This window comes from Phocoena sinus, chromosome 16, assembly GCF_008692025.1.
Source record: "Phocoena sinus isolate mPhoSin1 chromosome 16, mPhoSin1.pri, whole genome shotgun sequence".
Taxonomy (NCBI): domain Eukaryota; kingdom Metazoa; phylum Chordata; class Mammalia; order Artiodactyla; family Phocoenidae; genus Phocoena; species Phocoena sinus.
The window spans coordinates 3,858,593-3,885,343 of NC_045778.1; the positions used below are offsets into that span (position 1 = coordinate 3,858,593).

General features: G+C 43.2%; 1 protein-coding gene across 3 annotated transcripts in view; it reads left to right on the plus strand.

The window, feature by feature from the left end:
- Positions 1-26,751, plus strand: part of DISC1 (DISC1 scaffold protein) — a 347,039-nt gene that overhangs the window by 292,707 nt on the left and 27,581 nt on the right. Inside the window, exon 11 of one of the 3 annotated variants that reach the window (XM_032609168.1) lies at positions 22,168-22,444. The exons of 1 other annotated variant lie outside the window; for it this stretch is intronic. In XM_032609168.1, the coding sequence (XP_032465059.1) occupies positions 22,168-22,444 (277 nt within the window). Of the gene's footprint in view, positions 1-22,167; positions 22,445-26,751 lie in introns of those variants that run through there. One more of the 3 variants, XM_032609169.1, reaches the window with a different exon arrangement.

The window sequence follows — 26,751 nt, forward strand, 5'->3', positions numbered from 1 at the left end:
ACAGTCTTTGCTGTCACAGAACTTGCATTTAATTAGGGAAGGAGGCGGAAGAAAGAATAAGATGATTCATGCAGTGGTGAGTGCTGTGAAGAAAGTGAAACAGGCCCATGTGCTGGATGGTGACTGAGGTTTGTAGGGCCTGGGTTGGAAAACTGCAGGTTGCAAAGTCTGGAAAGTGACTCAGAGGAACCAGCCATGTGAAGGCTTGGTGGCATTTCAGGACATTCTGGAAAATGAAAAAAATATCTTAAGACAAGAACCGACTTGGAGAGCATGAAACAAAAAGAAGGCTGAGGGTACCGGATGGTGTGTGTTCCAGTCAGGGTCTAATCCGGAGACAGAACCCAAACAAGTAACTTGAACACAGATAGCATAATACAAATAATTATTCATTACAACAAACGATTGGTGTAATGGAGGATCCACCAGGAAGAAGTAAAGAGAACTTAGCCACCACCGGCAGGGCTAAGATCGGGAACCCCCTGCCCCCAGGCTAAGATGCAGACCTCCTTAAAGAGGGCAGGACGATGCTGTCCAGAGTGCCGAGTCCCGCACCAGCGCACCTGCCGGCAGGCGTCTACCTGGAGCTTTCTGGGACCCACCTTCCAGGGTTCCACATAGAGCCCTGATCCCGGAGGGCCTTGTAATGCAGGTGATGGTGGTGATGACAGTAGAAGTATTGGTAGTTGTGCCCATCACGTCCAGGCATTGTTCTTAGCGCTTTATGTATTTTAACTCATTTTATCTTCACAATCCAGTGAGGCAGATGCTGTCATTATGCCCGCTTTACAGACGGGGTGACTGAGGCATAGAGAGGTGAAGTCACTTGCCCACAGTCACATGCTCGTGAGGGGCGGGGCCAGGATTCACACCTGAGCAGCCTGACCCCGAGTCTGCCTGACAGACTCATGTCAGTCATTACTGATCTTTGAACGAACAGATAAATCTGTCAGGAGAGATAAGTACTTAAAAGAACTCTGCAGTCAACCCTTCTGTGATTAAACCAGCCACCTCTATTTTATATATTGTATAAATGCTGTCATTTTAATTACTTTTAAAGTAAGTTACACATGTACCAGGGCACATAGAACAGGATGTGCGGGGAAGGTGAAGAAATTGGGTGACGTGATTACAATACTAGAAAATAGCATTTTGAGTGTGGTTTGATGGATCGGGGGCTCCTTGAGCATAACAAAACCAGAGAAAAGGGGGAAAGTGCAAAATGACTGTTATGGGTGTGAAGAAATGTCACTCAGAAGATCTTGACAATGTTTCTCTCATCACTGTTGGGTGGGGAGGGGACAGAGCCATGGTCCCCGTGGATGGGCTCGTGGGATGGGAATGTGTAGCATTCACGGTGCACCCGACACCGGGCTGGGTGGGCAGGGAAGGGAGACCTGCGCTTGGGGAGCTCACTGTCTTGTGGCTGAGACACGGCTGCTTCTTGAGGTCTAAGGCAGCGTGGTAGTGCCCGCTGGTTCTGCACGTGGAGGGGGTCAAGGGAAGGTGGCAAGAAAAGGTAGCGCATGAGCTGGATGAAGAGCTGGAAGACGCTGTCGGTTCAGGGCCGGTGTCTGGCCAGGACGCGGACCGATGGGGGTTTGGGAAGAAGGACGATGCACGGCCAAGAAGATGGTTCTGGGTCACATGATCTAATCCAGGCCTCCTCTATCCTTTCTACTTTAGTGACCTTGGGAAATTATTTAATCTAAGTTTCAGTTTTCTTGTTTATAAAAAGAAATATAATAGTAATGTTCCTCACAGAGCTGTTGCACAGATTAAATGAGATACGTGAAGCCTGTTTTCACGCACATGCTCAGTAAATGTTTGTTGCCATTATTATTACTATTTGCAATAATAATATTATTTATAACATAATAATTATAATTATTATTGCTATTATTATTGAAAAAGGCTGGATATTAGAGTCCAGGAAAGAATAATAAGGATTCGATAAAAAAGTGTTTCATAACACATACGTGCGTGTGTGTGTATGTATATAGAATTTTTAGATAGTTTTCAGTTGAAACCTTTGTTTTTGTGGCAGGCAGCCTGGGGAAATGCTCAGTTTTGCACATCATAATGAATACCCATTTTGTCACCATTTACAACAACTACGATTATTCTTGTCATCTCAGGAGAAATGTTCCTGTTTTTGTTTCCTGCACAAAAAATGGGCAAAGATCTACCACCAAAAAATGACCGAAGAGTAAGAGTGGCTTTGTGGGTCTTAGGCAGTGTATTTGAGAGTAGTCAAATGAGTCCCCGTGTGTTTTGTTTGGTTTCGGTATAGGATAGGAAATCGCGTTTCCCGGGTGGAGAAGGGAGACTAAATATTTCTCATAAAATGAGTGAAAATCTGGTGCCATCAGGTCATGGGTTTTGTCATCGGGATGGCATTCAGTCTCGGCTCCTCCAACTAGCTAGCCGGGTAACTCTGAGCAAACAGCAGAAGCTCGAGTCTCTGTGCCGGTCTGTAAAGTTGAGAGCATCGTCGTAGTAATACTCACCTCATGGTGAAATCGTACAACGGAATGAAATAATGCGTGAAAACTGCCTAGAGCCCCACCAGGCACAGAGAGGGTGATACACACAGGTCTCCTCCTCACGCAGCATCCCTGTTCCCAGCCTTCCCCCCTGGGGATCTCCAGTTCTAATGGCCCACTTTGGATGAAGCTGCCATGTTTATATGGACCTTGAGCCAGATAGTAATTGGAAATTCGATGGATAGGTAAGTGGTATAGGGAAACGGGTTTTCAGGGTGCCATATAAAGTCAGAGAAATCTCACACTCTCCTCTCTACCTGCACCTCTCAGTGTCCATTCTATTCTTTTATGACAAATGTACTTCGTGCGGCAGTAGTGTTCTCACCAGGGGCTGAAGGATTGGCGGCATTATCTCTTTAGAATGAGCCATAACATTTCTTTGTTCAGAGGGATTGTAAATCCAGCATCCTTCAGATTAGATAATGTATGTTCGATATCAGTAGGAAAGAAACAGAGAAGTAAATATTTGTGACAAAATGTCTTTCTGTTGTCTTGAAAATTAATTTCCTGCACCTGACAAGTCAGTTCCCTGCCACACCCGCCTCCCCTTTAGAGGCAAAGAGAAAACAATCCCCTACAGCAAGGAACCTGTCACGTGGGAATCCAGGGGAGATAATGTGACCACAGTGCAGTGGCAGTGAATACTGATAAGGATGTGACAGGCCATGCTTAAAGTTTGGGGTCACATTCCAATGACTGGCTGAGAGATGAAAAGAAAACAAAAAATTAATCCCCCTCTTGGAATCTCATGCAGATTCGCTTAGTGGTTGCTCGCAGCTCAGCAGTCTGTCTCTTTCTTTCCACATTAATAATCAGAATCACATATCCATTATGGGTTTTCAGCAACAGGGTAATTGCTTCCCCTTCCTTATTTCCTGGGACGGTAGGTCTGATGGTGAGAAAGGGCAGTTGTGTAATCGTTCTTTCCATGTAAACTCGGAGAAATCTGTTGTGCCCGGAGGATACTGATGTCAGCTGCTTTGCTCTCTGGTGGAGGGAAGGAAGGAAATATTTTCATTGTGCTAGTTTTAGACCGATTTGGATTTCAGCCTTTGTGATACTTTGTGTACTGGGGATAGAGCTGCTGATGCACAGTTTGGCTGTCAGATCCTGGGCTTTCTACTTTCCCCGGCAGACTTCCTGTCTCAGGACGGGATCTCAGCACGGCTCAGCCCTCAGTGCCCGGCTTGGTGGCCGAAAGCCCAGCCAGGCCGAGAGGGCTAAGGCTCGCTCTGAATGGCCAGTGTTTGCCAGTGGAACTTGCTGCCCACCGGGCTTCAGTTTGCCCGGGAAGGTTTAATCGGATCTTTCATAGGCATAGATATTCAGCACCACGCGTGCTCTCTATAAACAAAACGAGGTCACTTGACCATCCTTGCTTTTCTTGTCAGCTTCCCAGAGGTGGCTGGTGAAAGCCAGAATGAGGGAGAACTCTCTCTGCTGGATTTCCTTCTGAACTAACAAGAAGGGCCTAGACACCTGGGACTCCAGGTTATCTTTTTCCGCAGTGATGGAAGGCAGTCTTCTAGGTCTTCCGTATTAACGGTGAGCTGGTCCTAAACTCCAGAGGCATTTAGGAAGTGCCAGTAATACCTTGTCTGTGCTTGTCTCGTGTCGGGTGTCTTGTCACATGTGCTAAAATCCAGATCAGTCAGTGTCACACTGAATCCTGTGGGTGCCGGCGGCGTGGCCATCCGGAGGCTTTAGGTTTCAGCAGGTAGGGCCCCCAGTCAGGTGCCTGCTACTCAAGGTGTGGGCTGTGAACCGGTAACATCAGAGTCATCCAGATTTGGTTGGAGGGCAGAGTCTCAGGCCCACCCCGGCATGCGAACCACAACTTCATTTTAACAAGATCTCCAAGTGATTCATAGGCGCATGAATCCCTTTTTTTCTCTTTTAAAGTCACAAGGCTTTTTTAGAATCTCATGAAATCTGTGGACCCTATTTCCATGCAAATGCACCCACACACAAGATTTTGCAGGGCGTTTCGGTGAGTGCAGTTCCCTGAACTTCAGTAAGACCCCTCTCTGGGGATCTGGGGGTGTGCCTGGTGGATCTCTGAGGCCATGGCCCCCCCGCCTTGCTGACCCGTGTTGCTGCTTGGTCGTCCTATGGACTAGCCTCCACTCTGGTGCCTGATCTCGTACATTTAAGGTAGACACTTGTCATCTCTCCAGCCCCTTCACCCCTGCAGCTCTCGTTTACCAGCCCTTGCCGTCATGCTCCTCGTGGGACCACTCTGCTCCCTGGCTTTCTCCTTCCTCAGTGTAGGGCCAGGGTGCCAGCGGGTTTAGAATAACCTGCGGTGGGAGCAGCTGAGAGGTGTCGGTACCAAGGCCCCTGCGTACGCGCGTGGGCTCCTGAGAGGAGAGGAAGGCTTCTTAGGTCTTCTTACTCTTTCTGCTGGCGGCGTCCGTTCTGCAGGCCCCGCTGGGAGCTCTGGGCTTTGATTTCTTCCAGCCTCCATGGTGGCCTGAGGAAAGCATAAGGCAGATTGCAGCTCACCCTGGGAGAAGTCTGTTCACTCACTGACTTATCAAGGGCACGCTCTGACCTTGAAGGCGTCCTCGCTTTGGGAGGGAGCGAATGTATGTGGATGATTACAGTCTAGGATATACGTCAAAACAGAGGTATGGGCAAAATGCTGCGGGACCACGAATGGAGGATGAGCGTGGTGTATACCGGCCGTTCCCAGTATTGTCGTCCCGTCCCCTCCGTGCATCACCTCGCCGGTGCCTGGTGCTGTCGGACCGCGCAGGTGTCTCCCTCTGCCCTTTCCTTCTCGCCCGCGTGGCCTATCATTTGTGAAGAAGTCTCGTTTGAGCTCCTTTGGCTGGAGGTAGACACTGATCACGCCTTTTGTTTTGGGGACTGCGGCTCAGCCTGTGGCCACCCTGCTGAGGCTGCAGCTGGCTGGCTGGGCTCCCTTTTCAGAGTTAGATACAAAGCCTCCGTCCCTGGCAAGTGTGCTGTTCGCTGTCTCAGGAGCCGTGACCATTGTCTGTTTGGAGCTCACGTTACACCTCCTGTGGTTTGTGGACAGAGAATACCGACACCAGGGAAAGCCCACCTAAGGCATTCACGATGACAGGATGAGCTGACAGCTTCTGCGGCTCCAGCCCCGCTGTATCCCCACGGTTCTCACACTGAGCCGACAGCATCACCAGGCTGGTACTCGCGGCCTCACGGCGTCACTCATTCCCAAGGAGCTTTTACTGTTCTTGATAGAACACAGTTTGGGGACATTTCTCTGTTTTCTTTTCTGCACGGCCAGTTGCATGTGTCTGCAGAGCTGCGTGGGTGCTCCGCCTCCTTGACTGTCTGGCTGCACGTTTGTCCCATAAAACGTTCAGGTGGGAGCTCTTTGGCAGGTCCCTCTTCCATCCCACCCCTGAGCTGTCTTTGGAAAGGCACCTCTTCTGAGAGGCGGGAAGAATAATAGCTTTCACCTACAGGGTGGGGTCTGGCTCCTTTTCTTTTCAAGTGGAGCTACTGGAAGTGCCCAGGAGATACGCTGGGATGCGATTTACCAGACACTCTCTCTCCCCGTCTGGCTCCTGTTTCCCTTTAAAATTCCTTGTCTGCCCTCGGTGTGGGCATGTGTTTACATTTATCCCGTGGCTCTCAGGACTCAGTGTAGCTCTCCTACTTGTGAAGAGCTCTGATTTAGAAGCCCTTTCCACAACTGCCGCTGATCAAACGTGTCCCCACAAACCATGACAGGGACTCTGCAAAGCGGGACGTTTAGCGCCAAAGGTAAGGCTACAGATTTTGGCAAAAAGGCCAAAGGAAAAGAACTGGACAAATTCAAAAATAATTTAAGTTTCCTTCTTGTTATAAAAGTAAAGTATGCATGTGGTTTATTTGAAAGGAAAAGAGAAAGAAAGAAAGAAAGAAGGAAGGAAGGAGAGAAAGAAAGGAAGGAAGGAAAGAAAAGAAAGAAAAAGAAAGGAAGGAAGAAAGAAAGAAAGAACGAAGGAAAGAAAGGAAGGAAGGAAGGAAGGAAAGAAAAGAAAGAAAAGAAAGGAAGAAAGAAAGAAGGAAGGAAGGAAGGAACAAAAGAAAGAGAAAGGAAGAAAGAAAGAAAAAGAAAGAAAGGAAGGAAGGAAGAAAGAAAGAAAGAAAGAAAGAAAAGAAAGAAAGAAAGAAAGAAAGAAAGAAAGAAAGAAAGAAAAGAAAGAAAGAAAGAAAGAAAGAAAAGAAAGGTAAAATATAAAGAAAATCCCCTGTTCCTCCCCCAGCTGAGGGAACGGTTTCAAGTATATCCTTCCAGAAATATTTCACTCATTCATAGGCATATATGGATGTATATGCCTGCCCTTTTGTTATTTTTAAAAACTCAAATGAGATCTTAACAGAATACTGTTTGTTCTGTGCTTCACCTATTTTGGTTTAATTTTTCTTGGAAGCCTTTCCATTTTAAGAGGCTTAGCTTAGCCTTCTATTGTGAATGTTTGCACGGTGTGTAACCATAACTTTGGTTGATTTGTTTTCTCCCTTTGGTTGTTTCCAGTTTCTTGCGATGCAATTACTGTACTTTTTCACACAGCTCTTTTTTCTTGTCTGAATACATCTGTAGGGTACATGCTTCAAAGTGGAATAGCTAGCTCAAAGACCATGTGCTTTTTTAATCTTAACAAGCATTGCCAAATGACTTTCCTAAAAAAGGGTAATGATTTATTTGCGCATCTTTACCTTGGATGCGGCTGATAATGTTTTTATATATTTTTTGGCCGTTTGTATTTCTTCTGCTTCTTCTGCCTATTTTCTCTTGGGATGTTTGTTTTTCTTCTTATTGATTTTCCTTGAAAGTTAAGGAATTTGACTCTTGGACTATGCTATATATTAGAAATAGTTTTTCCTAATAGGTCATTTGTAGTTTGATTTTCATTTATGGCATTTTTTACTGTGTAGAAGTTGCAATTTATATGTATCCAGATCTGTCACTTTTTTTCCTTTTTGACTTCCAGGTTTTTGTGTCTTCCCCAGTTTAAAATTGTAGTCAAATGATTTCAAATTTCCAGTTAGTCGTGGCACAGCTTAGAAAACAATGCGGCAGAAGCACAGTTGAGTGGCATGTTGAGATTTTACTCTGACTTTAATTTTTAATGTAGTCAGTCTACTGGGATCACTTATCAGGAAAGCTTTTCCCCTATTAACCTTTATTAGGTTGGATTATTTTTTTAACTTAATTGTTTTATCTGCTTCAAATTGGAGGAGTCCTTTAAGTGTAACTTCCCTGAAAGTTCATTCAGTTAATTAAATACTTACTGAGTTCTATCATGGTTAATACCTTGCTAGACCATATGATTCATAGGATTAAAAAAAAATGAGTATGACCTATCCTCAAACCTCATTAAGTACCTACAGTAGAAGGTATACGTACATAAAGCGCAGACATCAAGGAGGAATATAATAACTGTCTTAAAAGTACTATAAAATGCCGTAGGAGTTCAGAGAATGGAGACTATATATGGTGTGGGGATCAGGGAAGAGTTCTTTACTGAAGTGACATTTGAGATGGGCCTTGATGAATTGGTTGGCTTTTTAATGGGTGGGGATTTTGGAAAAGAAAATTCAGGGAAGTAGTAGTCTGAAATTAGAAACTTGTCCGTTTGTCCTGGGAAGAGCAAGTGGGCCGCTTGGGTGTCATCTAGCACCACACAGGAGAGCCGTGGGGAGGCATCCGGAGCAGAGCTGAGGTCGACTGGTGAAAGGCCTTGAGGGACTTGGCTTTCCATCTGGCAAGCAGTGAAAGCCACTAGCGTTTTTGGAGCAATAATGGACGGGATAGATTGGAAGAGTGAAATGTCTGAAGGCAGAAAGCCTCATCATGAACTGCAGGGGTGAAGAAATGAATTGCTTAATTTGGGGTAGAGTCAACAAGGGGAAGAATAGACCTGAACAATGTTCTCCATTTATGATCGACAGTTCGATGGAGGGAAAGAAAAATGTTGAAAATGACCATGATTTCTGACCTTCATTCAATTCACTCTTTTTTTTTAAAAAAAATTGAAGCACAGTTGATTTACGAAGTTGTATTAATCGATTTACTTTTTTTTAACGTCTTATTTTATAACGGAGTATAGTTGATTAACAATGTTGTGGCAGTTTCAGCTGCACAGCAAAGGGGTTCAGTTATACATATACATGAATCTATTCTTTTTCAGATTCTTTTCCCATTTAAGTTGTTGCATAACATTGAGCAGAGTTCCCTGTGCTATACAGTAGGTCCTTGTTGGGTATCCATTTTAAATATAGCACTGTGTACATGTCAGTTGAGATTGACATGTACACAGTCAACTTACTCTTAGCACGTGTTGAGTCCTAGTACCTGTCAATGTGCTGGGCACTGGGAACAGAGCAGTCAGCACGGTAGACAGGACTGCTGCTCTCAAAGGATTGAATTCTAATGGTGTAAGAGCAGCACATAAGCCAGGATAAGGCAGGAATAAGAGACCATGAATATAAATAGAGAAATTAAGAGGAGGAGCTGGGTTGATGGAGATACCTGATGACTTTCACTTCATGTTCTAAAACGGAGTGTTCAGTTGTTCCAGATAATTATATACCTAGTTGTTTCTAATAGTATTCTCTTTCCTTCTTTTTTTTTTTTGGTTTAAATATGTATTTATTTATTTATGGCTGTGTTGGGTCTTCGTTTCTGTGTGAGGGCTTTCTCCAGTTGTGGCAAGCGGGGGCCACTCTTCATCGCGGTGCGCGGGCCTCTCACTATCGCGGCCTCTCTTGTTGCGGAGCACAGGCTCCAGACGCGCAGGCTCGGTAGTTGTGGCTCATGGGCCTAGTTGCTCCGCGGCATGTGGGATCTTCCCAGACCAGGCTCAAACCTGTGTCCCCTGCATTGGCAGGCAGATTCTCAACCACTGTGCCACCAGGGAAGCCCTCTTTCCTTCTTTATCTGGGTGTTTACAACTGAGTGATGTAGGGGGGAAAAAAGGTAACTTGTTGCTTAGAGTTTTAAACAGGCTGCAAAGTTGGAAAAGCCTTCTAAAATTCGTGGCTGATTGGCTTATCCACAAAGGAAAGGGAACTGAGCAGACTCATGGTCAGAATATATCTCTGGCTTTTGAGGATGCCTTAATTTTCTGCCCTGTAAAATGGAGGTCTGTCCCAGCACAATCGTTCTACTTTGCTTACAATTTTGTAGGTCATCACTTGGGAGGGGCATGGCTGGGCAGTTCTCACTAGGGGTTGTGGTCATGAAACTGAGGTTGCAGTCATGTCAGCTCAGCTGGACGGGAAGATGCCTCACTCACGTGACTGGTAGCTGAGAGTGGCCGTCAGCTGAGATTGTAGCTGGTGCCATTGACCGAGCAACTGCATGTAGTCTCCTCAGCATGGATCTCAGGATAGATGGAATTCGTGACCGGCAGCTGGCTTCCCTCAGGGCAGGTGTCCCAGAAGAGTTGGTGGAAGCTGCATGACCTTTTCTAGAATCCGTTGCTTACAAGAAAGTCACTAAGGGCAGCTCAGAATCAAGAGGAGAGGACTGAGACTCCACCTCTCAATTGTAGGAATGTCAAAGAATTTGAATTGTGATTTTAAGCTGCCACAGTGTTGCAATACTGTCTACTTCATAAGGTTATTTTGAGGATTAACAACTGTTAAGGACAGCTCCTGACCAATCACTGTTAATTAACAGTAGTGATGATAATGGTAGTGATGGGGATGATGGGGATGGTGGAGATGATGGGGGTGATGGGGGTGAGGGACTGCACTACCCTTCTGCAAAATATATTTTGTTATTGTTGGAACGTTTACTCTTGGATGGAATTAATTGCTGGTCTCACCCAATCTATATTTCTTACATAATAATAGAATAATAAATAAATAGGGCCCACAGTGGTCAAACCTTGGCCACCATACATGCACATTTAAGACTGATGTTCATTTTATTAGTTCCTACTACTATTCAAGATTTGAGAACTTATATACTTTTTCTACTACTGTCGCTCTTTTATATATTGTATATATCATTTCATATCTTCCTTTTTATACTCCATCCTCTGAGATAGACATGAGATATTATTTTACAAATATAGAAACTCAAACGGAGAGAAAGTACTTCTCAAAGGTCACCAACTTTGTAGCAGAGGCTAAACTCCCATCAAAGTCATCTGATTTTGGCTGAATCAGCTCTGTTCAGCCACAACTAATAGGCACACCAGCTCTAAATGGCTTAAACAAAAGCAGGAATGGACATCTGCATTGGTTGCTTCAGCAACTAAGACGTGTCCTCAAACACCCAGATTCTTTCCATTTCTTTTTTTTCAGCCATTTCCATTCACAATGCATCAGCTTTGCTTGTAGGCTGCTTCCATTAGGGTCACAAGATAGATACAGTGGTTTCTTTGTTCATTGCTGTTTGGGGAGAGAAAGTAAAAACTATTCCCCGCCCACCAGCACCCCAGCATGGGCCACAGAACGTGGTCTGATTGAGCTAAGTTCAGCTATCTGGGATTGCCAACCCCTGGACCATAAAGGCTTGTCCAGTAGAATATCATAGGTCAACTATTTTCATCAAATCACAGTCTAGCTGAGGAGCTAGGGTGGGGTTACTATCCAGTAAGTCCCAAGGAGGGAGGGTTGGTTACCTGAATTCTCCCCTAGTTCTGTTAGGAAGGGTAAAAAGAAGAAGGGGCATTGGCTCAGAAAACAACAGTGTCCACTACAGTTTCCTAGACAGACACTTTTTCATGTACTACATTTCCTCTTGTCATACTATCAGATGGCATTCTGGGAAGCAGGCTAAAATATCCAAAAGTCTTTGTTCAGGGGAGAATTGTGTTAATCTTCTTTCTTGGAAAATAAAAGACAAAGGAATAAAATTTAAATATTTCTAAGAAAAACAGTTTTTAGAAATTGGAGATTAAGTCTTTGTTGCCCAAGGAATGGGAAGATTTTAGACACATGAGAACCAGCAGTGTTTAAGCAATTGGCAGTTGAAAGTTTAGTACCATTGGGCATTCACATATCGGTTTGACAGTTTCCTCCATCGTAGTTATAGAAAAAGACCTGGTTATTTTCAAAGTTTCTAAAGAATGAGGTAAAATGCTAATACTCTTTTTTTTTAATTAAGTAATTAATTAATTAATTTGGCTGCATTGGGTCTTCGTTGCTGCGCATGGGCTTTCTCTAGCTGTGGCGAGCGGGGGCTACTCTTCGTTGCGGTGCGCGGGCTTCTTATTGCGGTGGCTTCTCTTGTGGCAGAGCACGGGCACTAGGCGCACAGGCTTCAGTAGTTGTGGCACGAGGGCTCAGTAGTTGTGGCTCGCGGGCTCTAGAGCGCAGGCACAGTAGTTGTGGTGCACAGGCTTAGTTGCTCCGTGCCACGTGGGATCTTCCCGGACCAGGGCTTGAACCCGTGTCCCCTGCATTGGCAGGCGGATTCTTAACCACTGCACCACCAGGGAAGTACCCAAATGCTAATACTCTTTAAGTGAAAATATTAATAAGTCAGGAAAGAGAGTTTGGTAAGAAGAACTGAAATTGTAGGTGTCTGTGTTAGAATTCAGTATTTCCATTTCTAAAATGGGTAGAAGCTTGCCCACAAATTTCCTGCCTACCCCCTCTATTAACATCATTCTCTGTAAATAACACACTCATGCCTCAGTTCCGTGAGGATTCAAGCCACAATCAGATGATCTCTCTTGGACCTCGTTTAACTTTTAACGGGGAGGAATAACAGAAATGATGAATCTCAATTCTCTATTCAAGAACTTTCTCCCAAACACTGAAATTGTATCTTCAAATTGCCTCATTATTAGTTGTGAAAACATCACCAAAGATCTCACATAGCTCACATAGCTGTAAGTCATTCATTTAAGGGATTATTACTAAAGACCCAATTCTTCTTCTGTACAGGAATAGCAAAACATTGCAAGACTCTGAAATGAGCCACTACTCTCTTTATTACAAATGGATTCAGTAAGAAGATATTTTAAAAATCTAAAGCTTCATGAAATTATTACATGTGCTATAATGAAGCACTGCAATTTTATATCTACAGTGATTTACTCACCATTCAGTATGTGTCTCTAAAACTGGTTTCCAAACTTTGACATATGCATTCTAAGAGATATTTCAGGATAAATATCTTTCACTTTCACTCAAAGACCACACATACTATATCTCATCAAAAAGAAAATGAACACAAAGTTACAGTATTCAAATCACTATAATGGAGAAAATGATCTACAAAATGAGCAAACTCTTTTCCCTTAGGAAATTTATGAGAGGTCGGCCGCTGGCTCTTTCCCTTCAATCCAGCCCTGCACACACCATGAGAAATCAGAGAGATGCTGATGGATCTGACAAGTTAGTAATAAAAACTATCCGAGAACCCCCAGGGCAACTGAAAGTGATTTGGTCTCCATGTGGGGAAGAAACAGATGATAAAGTGGAAGAGAGGTTTATCGGCACGCCCCTTTCTTTCTCCCACATTGCCTGGGAAGGCCAGTGCCCACTGCGTTGCTTCTGGAAAGACACAAGCGCCTGCTGGCCAGTGAATCAGGGGAGGTAGGACCAGAAGACCAGCCTCAGAGGAGCCACCATGGGAGGGCTTGAATCTCAAGCATTCCTCCAGGCCTCCCAGTTCCATGAGGGGTAGATAATTACAACTGAGGGAATCTATGTTTTTCTTCAAGCACAGACGTACAGATTATTCCATCAGAGGTTCTTTTCCCTGAGACGATGTCCCACCCTCCCACCACATAAACCTACTAGGTTGGGCACAAGTTAGGGCCTTGGCATTATCCCCTTCTCCAAAGACCCCATCACAAGCCAAAGTGGTTAATATGCAAGGAAACATGAACTCATGGAAAATACACAAGACTTCTTAGGAGGGCAACTGCTATAAAGGAACAACAACGATGGAAGGACCGTTACCTGATGGAGTGTAATTAGACACAAGATGTTCAGTAGATGTATCACGTATTTCCCAAAGATAAGGGAGGATGGGGCTTCCCTGGTAGCGCAGTGGTTGGGAGTCCGCCTGCCGATGCAGGGGACTCGGGTTTGTGCCCCGGTCTGGGAAGATCCCACATGCCGCTAGGCCCGTGAGCCATGGCCGCTGAGCCTGTGCGTCCGGAGCCTGTGCTCCGCAACGGGAGAGGCCACAACAGTGAGAGGCCCGCGTACCGCAAAAAATAAATAAATAAAATAAGGGGGGATATTGGAGACAGGAAGTAAGACAGGAAGTCACAAAGAAACCCAAATGGAAATTCAGAGAAGGCAGAATGTAAAAATTGAAAAAAGTCTCAGTAGATGGGTTGAACAGCTAGGTGGATTTTGTTGAAGAACTAACTAGTGAGCCAGACGACCATTCAAAAACTCTGAGGGCCTGAGAAACAGAGAGAAGGAAAAAAAAAACAAAAGTTAAGTAACGTACAGAATAGGGTTATTTGATCAAAGTTCATATGAAAAAAAAATGCCAGAAGAAAAGAAAACAATAGAGGCAAGAGAGGAAATATTTGAAGGACTAATAACTGAAAGTTGCCCAGAAAAAAGGAAAAGCTATAAGACCTTTTACCAATGGGCTTAAATAACTCTAACAGAATAGAAAAGGGTGGGGTGGTCAATAGCTTGTAATTAAACTTTATATATAACAAAGATAAAAGAAATTTCTAAGGGCAGATCATCTAGAAAGGGATAAGAATTAGATCTCAGACTTTTCAATAACAACATAGAAGGCGAGAAGGCAAAACATTAAGCCAAACCATTATTTAGAGTTTGAGTGTGAAATAAAGATGTTCTCAGACCTGTAAGTTCTTAAAAGATTTACAGGGCTTCCCTGGTGGTACAGTGGTTAAGAATCCGCCTGCCAGTGCAGGGGACACGGGTTCGAGCCCTGGTCGGGGAAGATCCCACATGCCACGGAGCAGCTAAGCCCGTGTGCCACAACTTCTGAGCCGGCGTGCCACAGCTACTGAAGCCCATGCACCTAGAGACCGTGCTCCACAAGAAGAGAAGCCACCTCAAGGAGAAGCCTGTGCACCACAACGAAGAGTAGCCCCCGCTCGCTGCAACTAGAGAAAGCCTGTGCACAGCAACGAAGACCCAACCTGGCCATAAATAAATAAATAAATAGGCCGTCTCTCAAACCACTAAAAAACAAAAACGTTTTAAATGAAAAATAAGTTCAGGAGGGCAGTGTGAGTATGTGAGAGAGTACATAAAAAAAAACTTTAGTAAATTTTACTGTTGAGGAAATAGCTTACAATAAAACAAAAATGTATCTTAGTAAAAATTTAGAACTAAAATATGGCCTCGAGATACATACAAATGTATCACCTTGCAGATGGGTTGGGGATAGAACGAGGGGGTGGTGAACGTTTGCTAAGGTGCAGCCCAGGTAGCCTCATTCCTCCCCTGATCTACTGCAAGTCCCTCTGACGACAAATGCAAATTTAATTTCACGTAAAAGCCTGTACACAAATGCTCATAGCAACTTTATGTATAATATTCCCAAGCTGGGAACATCACAGATGTCCTTCAGTGGGTGAATGGTTGAATAAACTGTGGTCCAGACAGAGCATGGCACGCTGCTCAGCAGTAGGAATGAATAAACGATTGGTATGTGAATCCCCAGGGAAATGTGTAGAATGAAAAAAGCCAGTTCCTACAGGTGCATTAGTTATGATTCTATTTATGTAACAGTTTTGAAATGGCAAAATTTTAGAAATGGAGAATGGATGTAGTGGTTTCCAGACACTAGGGATGGGGGTCAGGGTGGGAAGTAGTGACGTGGTTATAACACGGCGTATCGGGATGCTCGTGGTGGTGGAGTTGTTCTGTACCTTGAATGTGGGAGTGGATACATGAGGTTACACAAGGGATAAAGTTATACAGAACTATAGACATACACATGCACGCACACACAAGAGAGGACAGCTGAATAAGGTCAGTGGATTGCACCAATGCCAATTCCCTGGTTGTGATATTGTACTATATTTTTACAAGATGTTACCGTTGTGGGAAACTGGGTAAAGGATACATGGATCTCTCTGTATTCTTTCTCACAGTTTTATGTGAATTAATAAAAAGAAAAAGGAAGGTAGGAAAAAAGAAACAAAGACATATACAACTTTTTAAAATTAGAAATCTTAGTTGTAATATATCACAAAAACAGCAACAATTAAACAGTAGTTACAACACCTGCGTTAAAGCCAGTAATCCCAAAGACTAAATTCCAGAATGGATTTTTATAAAGTTCAGCCAAATGTTTTGTATTGCATTCATTTCTGAAAAAAAAAAAATAAAGTTGAACATAAAGTGTGGTAAAAATATAAGCCAGGAAAAGTGGAACTAAAAGAATATTGGGGTAACAATTATAATGTCAGACAAACTAGCACTATATGTAAAATTTTGGGGACAATAATGTTGCCAATTTTGGAATTCAATTACAGAAAAATATGAAAATGACTAAGTTTGATGGTAGGTGTACAAGTGTTTGTTAAATTGTTTTCCATATTTTTCTGTATATTTAAAATATTTTAATACTTTTAAAACTAAAAAAATTGTAATAAAAGACAAAAATATTGGAGATGATTAAAGTATTACTCAGATGAAAATTTAGAGCTTTAAATACATTAGCTAAAAATTAAGTAGTAAGAGAGGAAAATCAAAGAAAGAAAACTAACAAGCATTTAACAGCAGAAGCTAATAAAAAGATAATAAATCTGAAGAATGACAAAAAAGTAAATATAAAGATAAGATCAGAAATCAAGGAAAGAGAGAACAAAAATCAATAACAAAGATTAACAAAGCAAAAGGTTGTTCTTTGAAAAGATTAATAAGCTAGCAAGCCTCTGATAAGACTGAACAAGATAAATCAGAAAAGTGGTAAATAAATATTTAAATAAAGTACAGAATGAAAAGGAGAAATGTCTATGGAGACAAGTGATTTTAAGAATAATTTTTAGGGCTTCCCTGGTGGTGCAGTGGTTAAGAATCTGCCTGCCAGTGCAGGGGACACGGGTTCGAGCCCTGGTCTGGGAAGATCCCGCATGCCGCAGAGCAGCTAAGCCCAAGCACCACTACTACTGAGCCTGCGCTCTAGAGCCCACGAGCCACAACTATTGAGCCCACCTGCCACAACTACTGAAGCCCGCGCACCTAGAGCCCGTGCTCTGCAACAAGAGAAGCCACCGCAACGTGAAGTCCGTGCACCACAACGAAGAGTAGCCCCCGCTCGCCGCAACTAGAGAAAGCCCGCACGCAGCAATGAAGACCCAACGCAGCCAAAAAGTAATTAATTAATTAATTAAAAAATTTTTTTAAATTTATGAACAAACATTACAATACATATGAAACCCGTGAGAAAATGGATTGATTTCTATAACAGATACAAATTGTTAAACTGGATACAAGAAGAAACAGAAAATCAGTAGGCTAAAAATTAAAGATATTGAACTGGTAATAAAATGTCTTCTTCAACAAAAGCCTTAGGAAAAGGATGGGGAACCCAAGGTAGGAATAAACTGGCAATGGATAGGTAAAGACAATTCACAGGACGAGATCTGAGTGGCTGTGAAGCGATTGCAGTGGAGAAACACAACTTCAAACAAGATGCCACTTGTCACGTATCAGGTTGGCTACAATTAGGAAACTGGACAATAGAGTCCAGTTTTTCTAATAAGGATGGTCTCTTCTCATGTGTACCAGACCCCATTCCTGCTCTCTTGCTCCAGGATATGGCTCAGATATCTGTGTTCTCTTTCTCTCTTTTTTATTACTTTAGGAGTTTTTTTGCTGTTATTATTGTTGGGTTTTTTTGTTTGTTTGTTTTTGGCTGCGCTGTGCGGCATGTGGGATCTTAGTTCCCGACCAGGGATTGAACCCGTGCCTCCTAAGTGGAAGTGCGGATCCCTGACCACTGGACCTCCAGGGAATTCCCCTCTTTGTTAAATTTTCGATTGGCATATAACAAGATCAGAAAGTGCACACATTGTGAATATACTGCTTGGTGAATTTTCACAAAATGACCATACTCATCACTACCACCATAGAAAAATAAAGCACTTCTAGTTACGCCAGCAGCCCCCTCTTCCTGTCATTACCGCTCTTCGCCCCAGGGAAGCCACTATCCTGATGTCTAACACCATGAATTAGTTTTGCATATTTAAAAACATAAAATAAATGGAATCATCGTGCCTCCTCTTTGTCTAACCTTATGTTTTTGAGATTCAGCCATATTGTTGCAGATTGTACTAATTTGTTCATCTTCTTTGCAAAAATTCCAATGAATGGACATTCCACAATTTATCCACTCTTCTATTTATGGCCATTTGTTTTCCCTCCCAGGTTTTGGCTGTTACAAATAATGTTGTCCAATCATACATATATACAGTTGATCTTCATTATTTGTGGATTTTGTGTTTGCGAGTTTGTCTACTTACTAAAATTTATTTGTAACTCCCAAATCAGTACCTGCAGAGTTTTCCCTGTCATTCATGGACGTGCCCAGAGTGGCCAAAAATTTGAGTCACCTGATGTGCACCATCCCAGCTGAGGTCGAACAAGGCAGTGCTCTGTTTCCTCGTTAAAGTTTTTATACTGTAGACAGGTGCCCTTTTTGCTGTCTAGTTAATGCCATGTTTTTCACATCTTCGTGTTTTTTTCTTGGTGATTTTGCTGTTCAAACGGCCCCCTCCCCAGCACAGTGCTGAAGCGCTGTCTGGTGTTCCTGAGGGCAGGAAGGCTGTGATGTGTCGTATGGAGAACCTGTGTGTTTCGTAAGCTTTGTTCAGGCCTGAGTTAACGGTGCTCTGACCATGAGTCCAGTGTTAGTGAATCGACAATATTTATTAAATAAGGTGTTTTTAAACAGGAACACACATAAAACAAGGTTATATATTGATCAGTTAACGATAATGTTGTAACCAAAGGCTCACGGGAAGCTAACCCTCCATTTCCCCTGAGAGCAGTGGTTCAGTATCTGCTCATTCAGTGCTCATGGTGACTACAGAACATGACTACTGCGAACATTGAGAATATGTGCGTTTCATGAGTATAAACCTAGGAGTCGTGGTGCTGGGTCATGTGATCGACATATTTTTAACATTAGTACCTCTGTCAGAGAGATTTCAAAGACACCGTGTTCTTGTGCAGTCCCATTAGCAGTATAGGAGAGGACTAATCATTCTTTACCTTCTCTGACACTTGGTATTGTCAGGCTTTTAGATTTTAGCCATCTTGATGATGTGCAAATACATCACACTGTAGTTTAATGTGCATTTTCCTGATGGTTGACGGCATGGTGCATCTTTTCGTAAGGTATTTATTGACCATTTAGATGCCCTCTTTCGTGAAGTGTCTGTTCAGGTCTTTGCCCTTTAAAAAATGGGGTTGTCTGTCTCTTTCTTATTGTTCCGTAGGATTCCTGTTTATATTCCAGAAGCAGTCCTTTGCTGGTTATATGTATTACAAATAGCTTCTCCCACTTTGTGGCTTACCATTTCATTTTCTCAATGTTTTTTTTTAATGAATATAAGTTCTTCATATTAATAGTCAAATTTATCATTTGTTTTCTTTATAGTTAGTACTTTTTATATCCTGTTTGAGAGATCTTTGTTTTCTATAAAGTCATAAAGATATTATCCTACACAGGCATACCTCAGAGATATTGCAGGTTTGGTTCCAGACCATGGCAATAAAGCAAATACTGCAATAGGCAAGTCACATGACTATTTTGTTTTCTCAGTTTTTACACTATACTGTAGTCTATTAAGTGTGCAATAGCGTTATGTCTAAAAAACAATGTATATACATACCTTTATTAAAAAATACTTTATTCCTAAAAATGCTAACCATCATCTGAGACTTCAGCGAGTTTGCTGAAACTCTTTTTGCTGGTGGAGGGTTTGAAATATTGCAAGAATTACTGAACTGTGACACAGAGACATGGAATAAGAAAATGCTGTTAAAACGATGGTGCTGATAGACCTACTTGATGCAGGGTTGCCACAAACCTTCAAATGGCAAAGAGAAAAATTCACTATTTGTGAAGTGCGATAAAATGAAGCAAGGTATGCCTGAATTATTTTCTAGAAGTTTTATTCCTTTATTTTTCACACTTTGATCTACAATCCACCTGAAACTGATGTTTGCATGGTATGAGCCAGTAATCATGAATTTGATTCTTTTTCCTATAGTGATATCCAGCTGACGTAGTGCATATGTTTAGAAGACTGTCCTTCCCCCACTACACTTTATCACCAATGCTTTCATGACATATTTCCATCCTTTTGTCTGCAGCCTGTTTGTATCCTTATATTTATGTATGTCTCTTGTAAGCAACATGTAATTAGATTTTGAATTTTTTATTCTAGTCTAAAATCTTTGACTTTTAAATACAGTATTTATCTATTTATATTTAATGTAATTCCTAATATATTAGGGAAGAAATAGTTCTATTTTGCCATTTTCCCTATCTGTACCACATTCATTCCTGTCTTCTTTATTGCTTTCACTAAACCAATACTTAAGTATTTTTTAATTTAAAAACATTTCTCCCAAGCTTGTTAGTTATACATTCTTTTAATTTCTCTGTTTTGTGACTACCATAAGGGGTTCAATATGAATCCATGACTTTTTTGGGGGGGGAGTACGCAGGCCTCTCACTGTTGTGGCCTCTCCCGTTGCGGAGCACAGGCTCCAGACGCGCAAGCTCAGCGGCCATGGCTCACGGGCCCAGCCGCTCTGCGGCATGTGGGATCTTCCCAGACCAGGGCACGAACCCGTATCCCCTGCATCAGCAGGCGGACTCTCAACTACTGCGCCACCAGGGAAGCCCGAATCCATGACTTTTTAAAGTTTAATACAAATGAGCACGTTACTACTTTCTGGACAACACAAGGAACTGAAACTATTTTAATTCCTTTCACTCCCTCCTTCTCTTTGTGCTGGCTATCATGTATTTTAATTCTTCATATATTTTAGATCACAAAAGAAATTATTATTACTGTTTTTTATATCAACAGCCACTAAATTTACCCACACATTTACTCTTCCCATTGTTTTTCATTCCTTTATGCATGTCCTTGCTTCCAGCTGGGATCATTTCCTTTATTATGGATATACTGCCAAGGAATTCTTTCAGTTTTATTTATTTGAAGATATCTTTCTTTTACTTTTATTTTTGAAGGAAATTAAAAATAATTGTGTAATTTATAGATTGTTAGGTTTTTTTCCACGATTTTTAAGATGTTGCTTTATTACCTCCTGGCATCCACCATTTCTGTCACCGATATACTTCCTTGAAGTGAATGTCTTTTCTCCCCACTAGCTGTTTTCAAGAGTTGCGATCTTTGTTTTTTTTTTTTTTTTTTTTTTTGTGGTATGCGGGCCTCTCACTGTTGTGGCCTCTCCCATTGCGGAGCACAGGCTCCGGACGCGCAGGCTCAGCGGCCATGGCTTACGGGCCCAGCCGCTCCGCGGCATGGCAAGTGGGATCTTCCCGGACCGGGGCACAAACCCGTGTCCCCTGCATCGGCAGGCGGACTCTCAACCACTGCGCCACCAGGGAAGCCCTTAGGTGTGTTTTTTAGTTTGATTTTCCCTGCTTTGAGATTGTAGTGCTACCCAAATGTGTAATTTGATGTCTCTTGTCAATTATTTGAAAATTCTCAACACTAGCTCTTTTAATATTGCTTCTGTCTCATTCTTTCTTTTTTACTTCTGGCTTCATCATTTATAGATACAGGCTTTAAAATAATGATGATTCATATGTTGAGGAAGATAGAGGACATGATAGATAATTTCAGCAGAGAACTGAAATATATTTTAAAAATCAAATAGCAATTATAGAACTGAAAAATACATCAACTAAAATTTAGAACACAGAGATAAATTGAATAGCAGATTAGACACAGTAGAAGGAAGGATTATTAAATGGAAGATAGGTGTATAGAAAACATCCAGCCTGAAGCTGAATGAATGGATGAAAAATACATACTTTCATTTAAAATTTCAGGTTTTTGGCTTTCCATGAAAGTCAGAATTGTTTGTGAACATTGAGTCTACATTCCTCATAGCTTTAGTTGCCCTGAGCTGAGGAAGGACTCTCTGTGCAGGGATATGTCCTTTCTACTAGCAAGAGTTCACTTCTCTCTATTGCTTTCTGCCACTGAGGCTGAATATCAGTTGTTATGGTTTATATTACCCCTGCACTGCTTCACTCATTTGTGTTACCCGGGTGAGTGTGGTTTAGTAAGGGAAAATGGTGGAGGAGGGACAATCTAGGCAGATGAAATAGCACATGAAAAAGTACTTACCCTGGGGGAGTTGGGCAGGTCTGGGGACTCAAATTAAGGCAGCAGGACTAGAGCACAGACATGAGTGGGGGTGTTGTATTGGGCCACTGAGTCGGGAAAAATATTTAGGATCTTGGATAGCCTTACAGACCAAGTAGCTAAGAAGGGCTATACTTATTTCACGGTAAACAGATTTGGCCCCTCTGAATCTTCTGGTTGAAATAATCCATCGCTATGTAAACTTAACTTGTTAACTCTAACTTTTAGCCAGGTAGACAAGCTATTGGTTTGGTGTGATGAAACATCACTGAATTAATTTTTATGCCTTTGTTTCTTCTCCGCCTTAGCTGCAAGTGTCCACTGCTTGGAAAAGTGTGGGAAGCTGACTTGGAAGCTTGTCGGTTGCTTATCCAGAGCCTGCAGCTCCAGGAGGCCAGGGGCAGCCTGTTGGCAGACGATGAGAGACAGATGGATGACTTAGGGGGAGGTGCTTGTATAACAGCTCTGGCCATCCCCCCGAGGCCCCACTCTGAAGATGAGAGGAAGACCCCTTTGCAAGCATTTGAAGAGTGGAAGGTGCACCTGACCCCTTCTCCTCACTGTGCTGGCAGTGAACAGAAAGAGGTCTGTCCATCCTCATAGCCTCAATAGGGGCCTTACTCTGAGGGATGATTTGGGACCACACTTCAAGTGAGACCAGTAAATACTGGGCGGGCTTCCCACTGAACCACCCAGACTCTTTAAAAATTTGACAACTCCTGAATATGATTCCAAAATGATGTAGAATTTTTATAGAAGTTGTTTAAAATATAGGAGAACGGAAAGAATTAGTTCTATTTTTATTCTAATTTCATGGCTATAGTTAGAATATACAATCTAATATATAATTACTATATATATAGCCCACACTATGTATGTCATATATAAGATATAGCTACTGTATGTACTATATATTATATATGTCATATATGATATTTAATTTTGTATTTAGAATCCATATCTTACAATATCGATTCATTAGAATCAAACAAATATATGTTTATATTCCAGTAAGTGTTTTTGCCAAAGCAAGATCATAATGAATGTTAGAATTTGCTCTTTTCATTTAAAACGACCTAATACTTGGCCTGTGATATATGCATTAAAAATTAAAGTGTAGATTTATTCAACATTTTACCCCAAGGCTGACCTAGATCAACAGAGAAGAGTTCCCCACCCCTCCTCTCCCTGGTTCATCTCTCCTCTCTCCCCTCCCCTCTCCCACTTTCCCCTCTAACCCTAATAAGATTCTTTCACGAAAGGGCTCCAGGAATTTTTTTTCCAGTTTTAATGCTATGACAGGAGGTTTTAGAGCACTTTTCTGGCCAGATTCCTGGGTGTTCTGAATATTAAAAGAAAGTAAAACCTTGGTGAGACTGGAGGAACGTGTCATTTCACGTTCACATCTCACATTTGCCATTAGTTGTGCCCCCTCCCTGGGTCTCTGCCATGACTCACCAGGGAACGCAGCCCATTTGGGTGCCTCCCCACCGTCCTGTGTGCAGGACCATGGTCTTTACAGAGCACACACTCGCTGACAATGTGTGCCTACAGTCACCGTCTTCTGGACTGCTGGGAAAATTGATACTTGATCGTATATTTGAATTGAACAACCTGATGAGAAAGCAGGCGGTTGTCACTCTCTGGAATCCTGCTGGCCTCATAAAATTAGGCTCTACACTGAGCTGTCAGTGATCTCAACTCCTTTGTTAGCTGAGGCCCTGCAGGTGGAATCCTCCACAAAGCCTGGTTGCCCGAGCTCATGCTGACAGTTGTTGAAAACTTGTGGCCAGTTGCAGTTGGCCAGCTTCAAAGAATATTCTGGTGTGAGGGACACACTGCCTGAGTGAGGGGAAGGGAGCCCTGGGTGGAAGAAACTGCAGGCCCTGGGGCTGAGTCTTTGAAAGTAGGGCTGGCTCTCCAAAGGGGGCTCCCGGGAGCTCAGTGCCAGGACAGGAGCCAAGCCAGGTACATGGTGGGGTTTGCTGGGGCAGTGAACACCTCTAGAGGTCATGCCTGCTTCAGCAGATCGGACCTTGTAGGCGGAGTCTCCTCCCTCCCTCCCTCCCTCCGTCCCTCCCTCTCTCCCTCCCTCCCTCTCTCCCTCTCTCCCTCCCTCTTTCCCTCCCTCCCTCCCTCCCTCTCTCCCTCCCTTCCTTCTTTCTTTCCCTCCCTCCCTCCCTCCCTCCCTTCCTTCCTTCTCTCCTTCCCTCATCGCTGTGCCCATGTGTCCCTCCAGGCTCTCTGGGGGATGACTGTCCTGAGTATAGGAGGATTATTCCTCCTCTATAAGATTGTAAGCACCTGCCAATCTGGCTATAGGAAAACAGCTTGTTTGCTTAAAAGTAGGAAAATCAGAGTCAAGGATGAATGGCATAGAGCTTTATCACAGAATGATTCTTCAAGTTTCTGTGGGAAGGAGGTGCGGGCTGTGACTGAGAGAGCAGAAGAGCACAGTGGCTGCCTCTTCAAGCTCCAGGACTGAGCCCCCAGCTCTGCTCCACCAGCTGAAGTGCTGAGGATGTTCTGTAGTTTAGGGGGTGGGAGAGAGATGAGGAGCCTTGAAAGCTCCTGCTAGCTCAGTGCCATCTCCCATCCTGTGTCTTTCCCGTCCCATGTGCTGTCCCTGCATTGCTTTTCTGGGTTTATGTTCACAGAGGGAGGCGGGCATCTTCTGAACTTGGGAGTGGCAGGAATGTTAAGATGGTAGGTATTTTCTGGAAAGGGCGAAATTGTGGAAACAGAAAACAGATCAGTTGTTGCCAGGAATTGGGATTGGGGGGAAGGGACCGATCACAAAGGGCTGCATGAAGGAACTGGGGTGGGGGGCAGTATGGGACCGCACTATTCTGTATCTTGAATGTGCATAACTGTGTGTGTCTGTCTAAATCTGTAACTTTACACCCAAAACTCTACTGCATGTCATGTTACAAAAGTGACTATAATTTTAAAAAATAACATCTCCCTATTTAAAAGTGAGGCTACAGATGTTTGAATTGGCTGCACTTGTCTTAGGGCTATAGGAAGACGGTACATGAAAACTATCTCGTGAGGCTGCTGCGAAGATTTAAATAAAATAGCATCTACAGTGATATTAACGCATATATGTAGAATCTAGAAAAATGGTACCTCAATGAGCCTACTTACAGGGCAGGAATAGAGACACAGACGTTGAGAACGGACATGTGGACACAGCGGGGAAGGGGATGGTGGGACGAATTGGGAGATTGAGATTGACAGAAATACACTACCATGTGTAAAACAGATAGCTAGTGGGAACCTGCTGTATAGCTCGGGGAGTTCAGCTCGGTGCTCTGTGATGACCTAGATGGTGGGCGTGGGGTGGGAGGGAGGGAGGTCCAAGAGGGAGGGGATATATGTATCAGTACAGCTGATTCACTTAATTGATTGTACAGCAGAAACTAACACAACATTGTAAAGCAACTCTATCCCAATTTGAAAAAAAAGTGAGCGATACATACATAGCAGAGGCTTAAATAATGTTTTCTGTGTGTGTTTATCACTCTTTCCGGCAGTCACAAGAATCTCTAAGACCTTTTAAAAATAATATACCTTGCTTCCTTTATTAAGAAGCAGAGCTGAGCAATGAATCAGTGGAAGATATGCAAGAAAAGAAAGGCTTAATAAAGGAAAAGTCTTGTTTGTATTTGGATGGCGGATCTCAGGCTACTGAAGGCGCAAACTGTAACCAAGGGTCTGATTCGGAAGGTGTTTTTGTTTTCCTGCCTCGGTTTCTAGGGAGTCATTGAAGGCTGGGTCCTTGTGTATTTATCCCGTGGCTACAGTGTCTGTTTGCTTTGCAGCTGTGAGCTGGTTTGGCTGTGGAACTCCCTGCTGGGTCTGGCCACCCTGCCCGGGTTTCTCTACTGAAGCATATTATGCCCCGAAGGCAGTCAATTTCTTTTTAACCCGAATCTTCCATGAAAAATTGCTGACTTCTTAGGAAGGTCCACAGGGAGATGGATTTTCAAAGCCTTCCCTGTGCTCATCTGCCCCACGTGGGTGCGTGCATCTTGATTGCCCTGGTTATAACAAGTGCTTTGTCGTTAATGAAAGATTTTGCTGTGTTTAGGGTCCCACCGGGCTTCTCAGCACCATTTCCCCCTTTTTACAGCTGGGCCCATTAAGGCATAATAATTTGCTGTGAGCTTTGTTACCGAGGAAGTCAGCCACAGGGCGAAAGGCCAGTTTTCTCCTGCGCTTCCCCAGTGGTGAGAGCCCTCTTCTTTTTCAGTTTCATTACAGCTCTCCTGCAAGCCTTTTCTCGGACCCTGGAAACAATCAGGTGCCCTTGGCTCTGCTTTATAGACATTACAGAAATTGCATGGGGGCCAGACAGGAGCTGGGGAAATCAGTGAGCTAGCTTCCTCTGCTCTGAAGTTGCTCTTTTGTACTCGCTGTACTGGCCATTATACCTGCGTAATTGTCTCTTTCCTGTCTGCGGCCTGCGCTGCTGGGGTGCTTTCTGTTTTTACTACAGAGTGGGCTCCCCTCCCGCAGAGTTCCCCCGGACAGCGTCACCCTCCCAGCCTCCAGCTGCTTCCTTTCCCAGCCAGTAGCTGCCACCAAAGAGGCTCAAAGAGGCCAAAAAAAGATCCAGCAGCTTTGAGCCATCTCATGCAGGATTTGAGTAGCCAGGGTTAAGATGTCTGCAGTGAAAGGAATTAGCAATAAGACACAGAGTAGCTTTATGTTTTTAATTTTTATTTTTTTATGGAAGTCTAGTTGATTTCCAGTTTTATTTATTATATGGGTCTCCAGAAATGATTGTTGATGTCTCCCAATTCCTTTTTACTCCATCTCACAAGAAAAGAAAGCTGGAAAAATGGATCTGGGGTGAAGATGTGTGTCCTCACCATCTTAAACTGGTT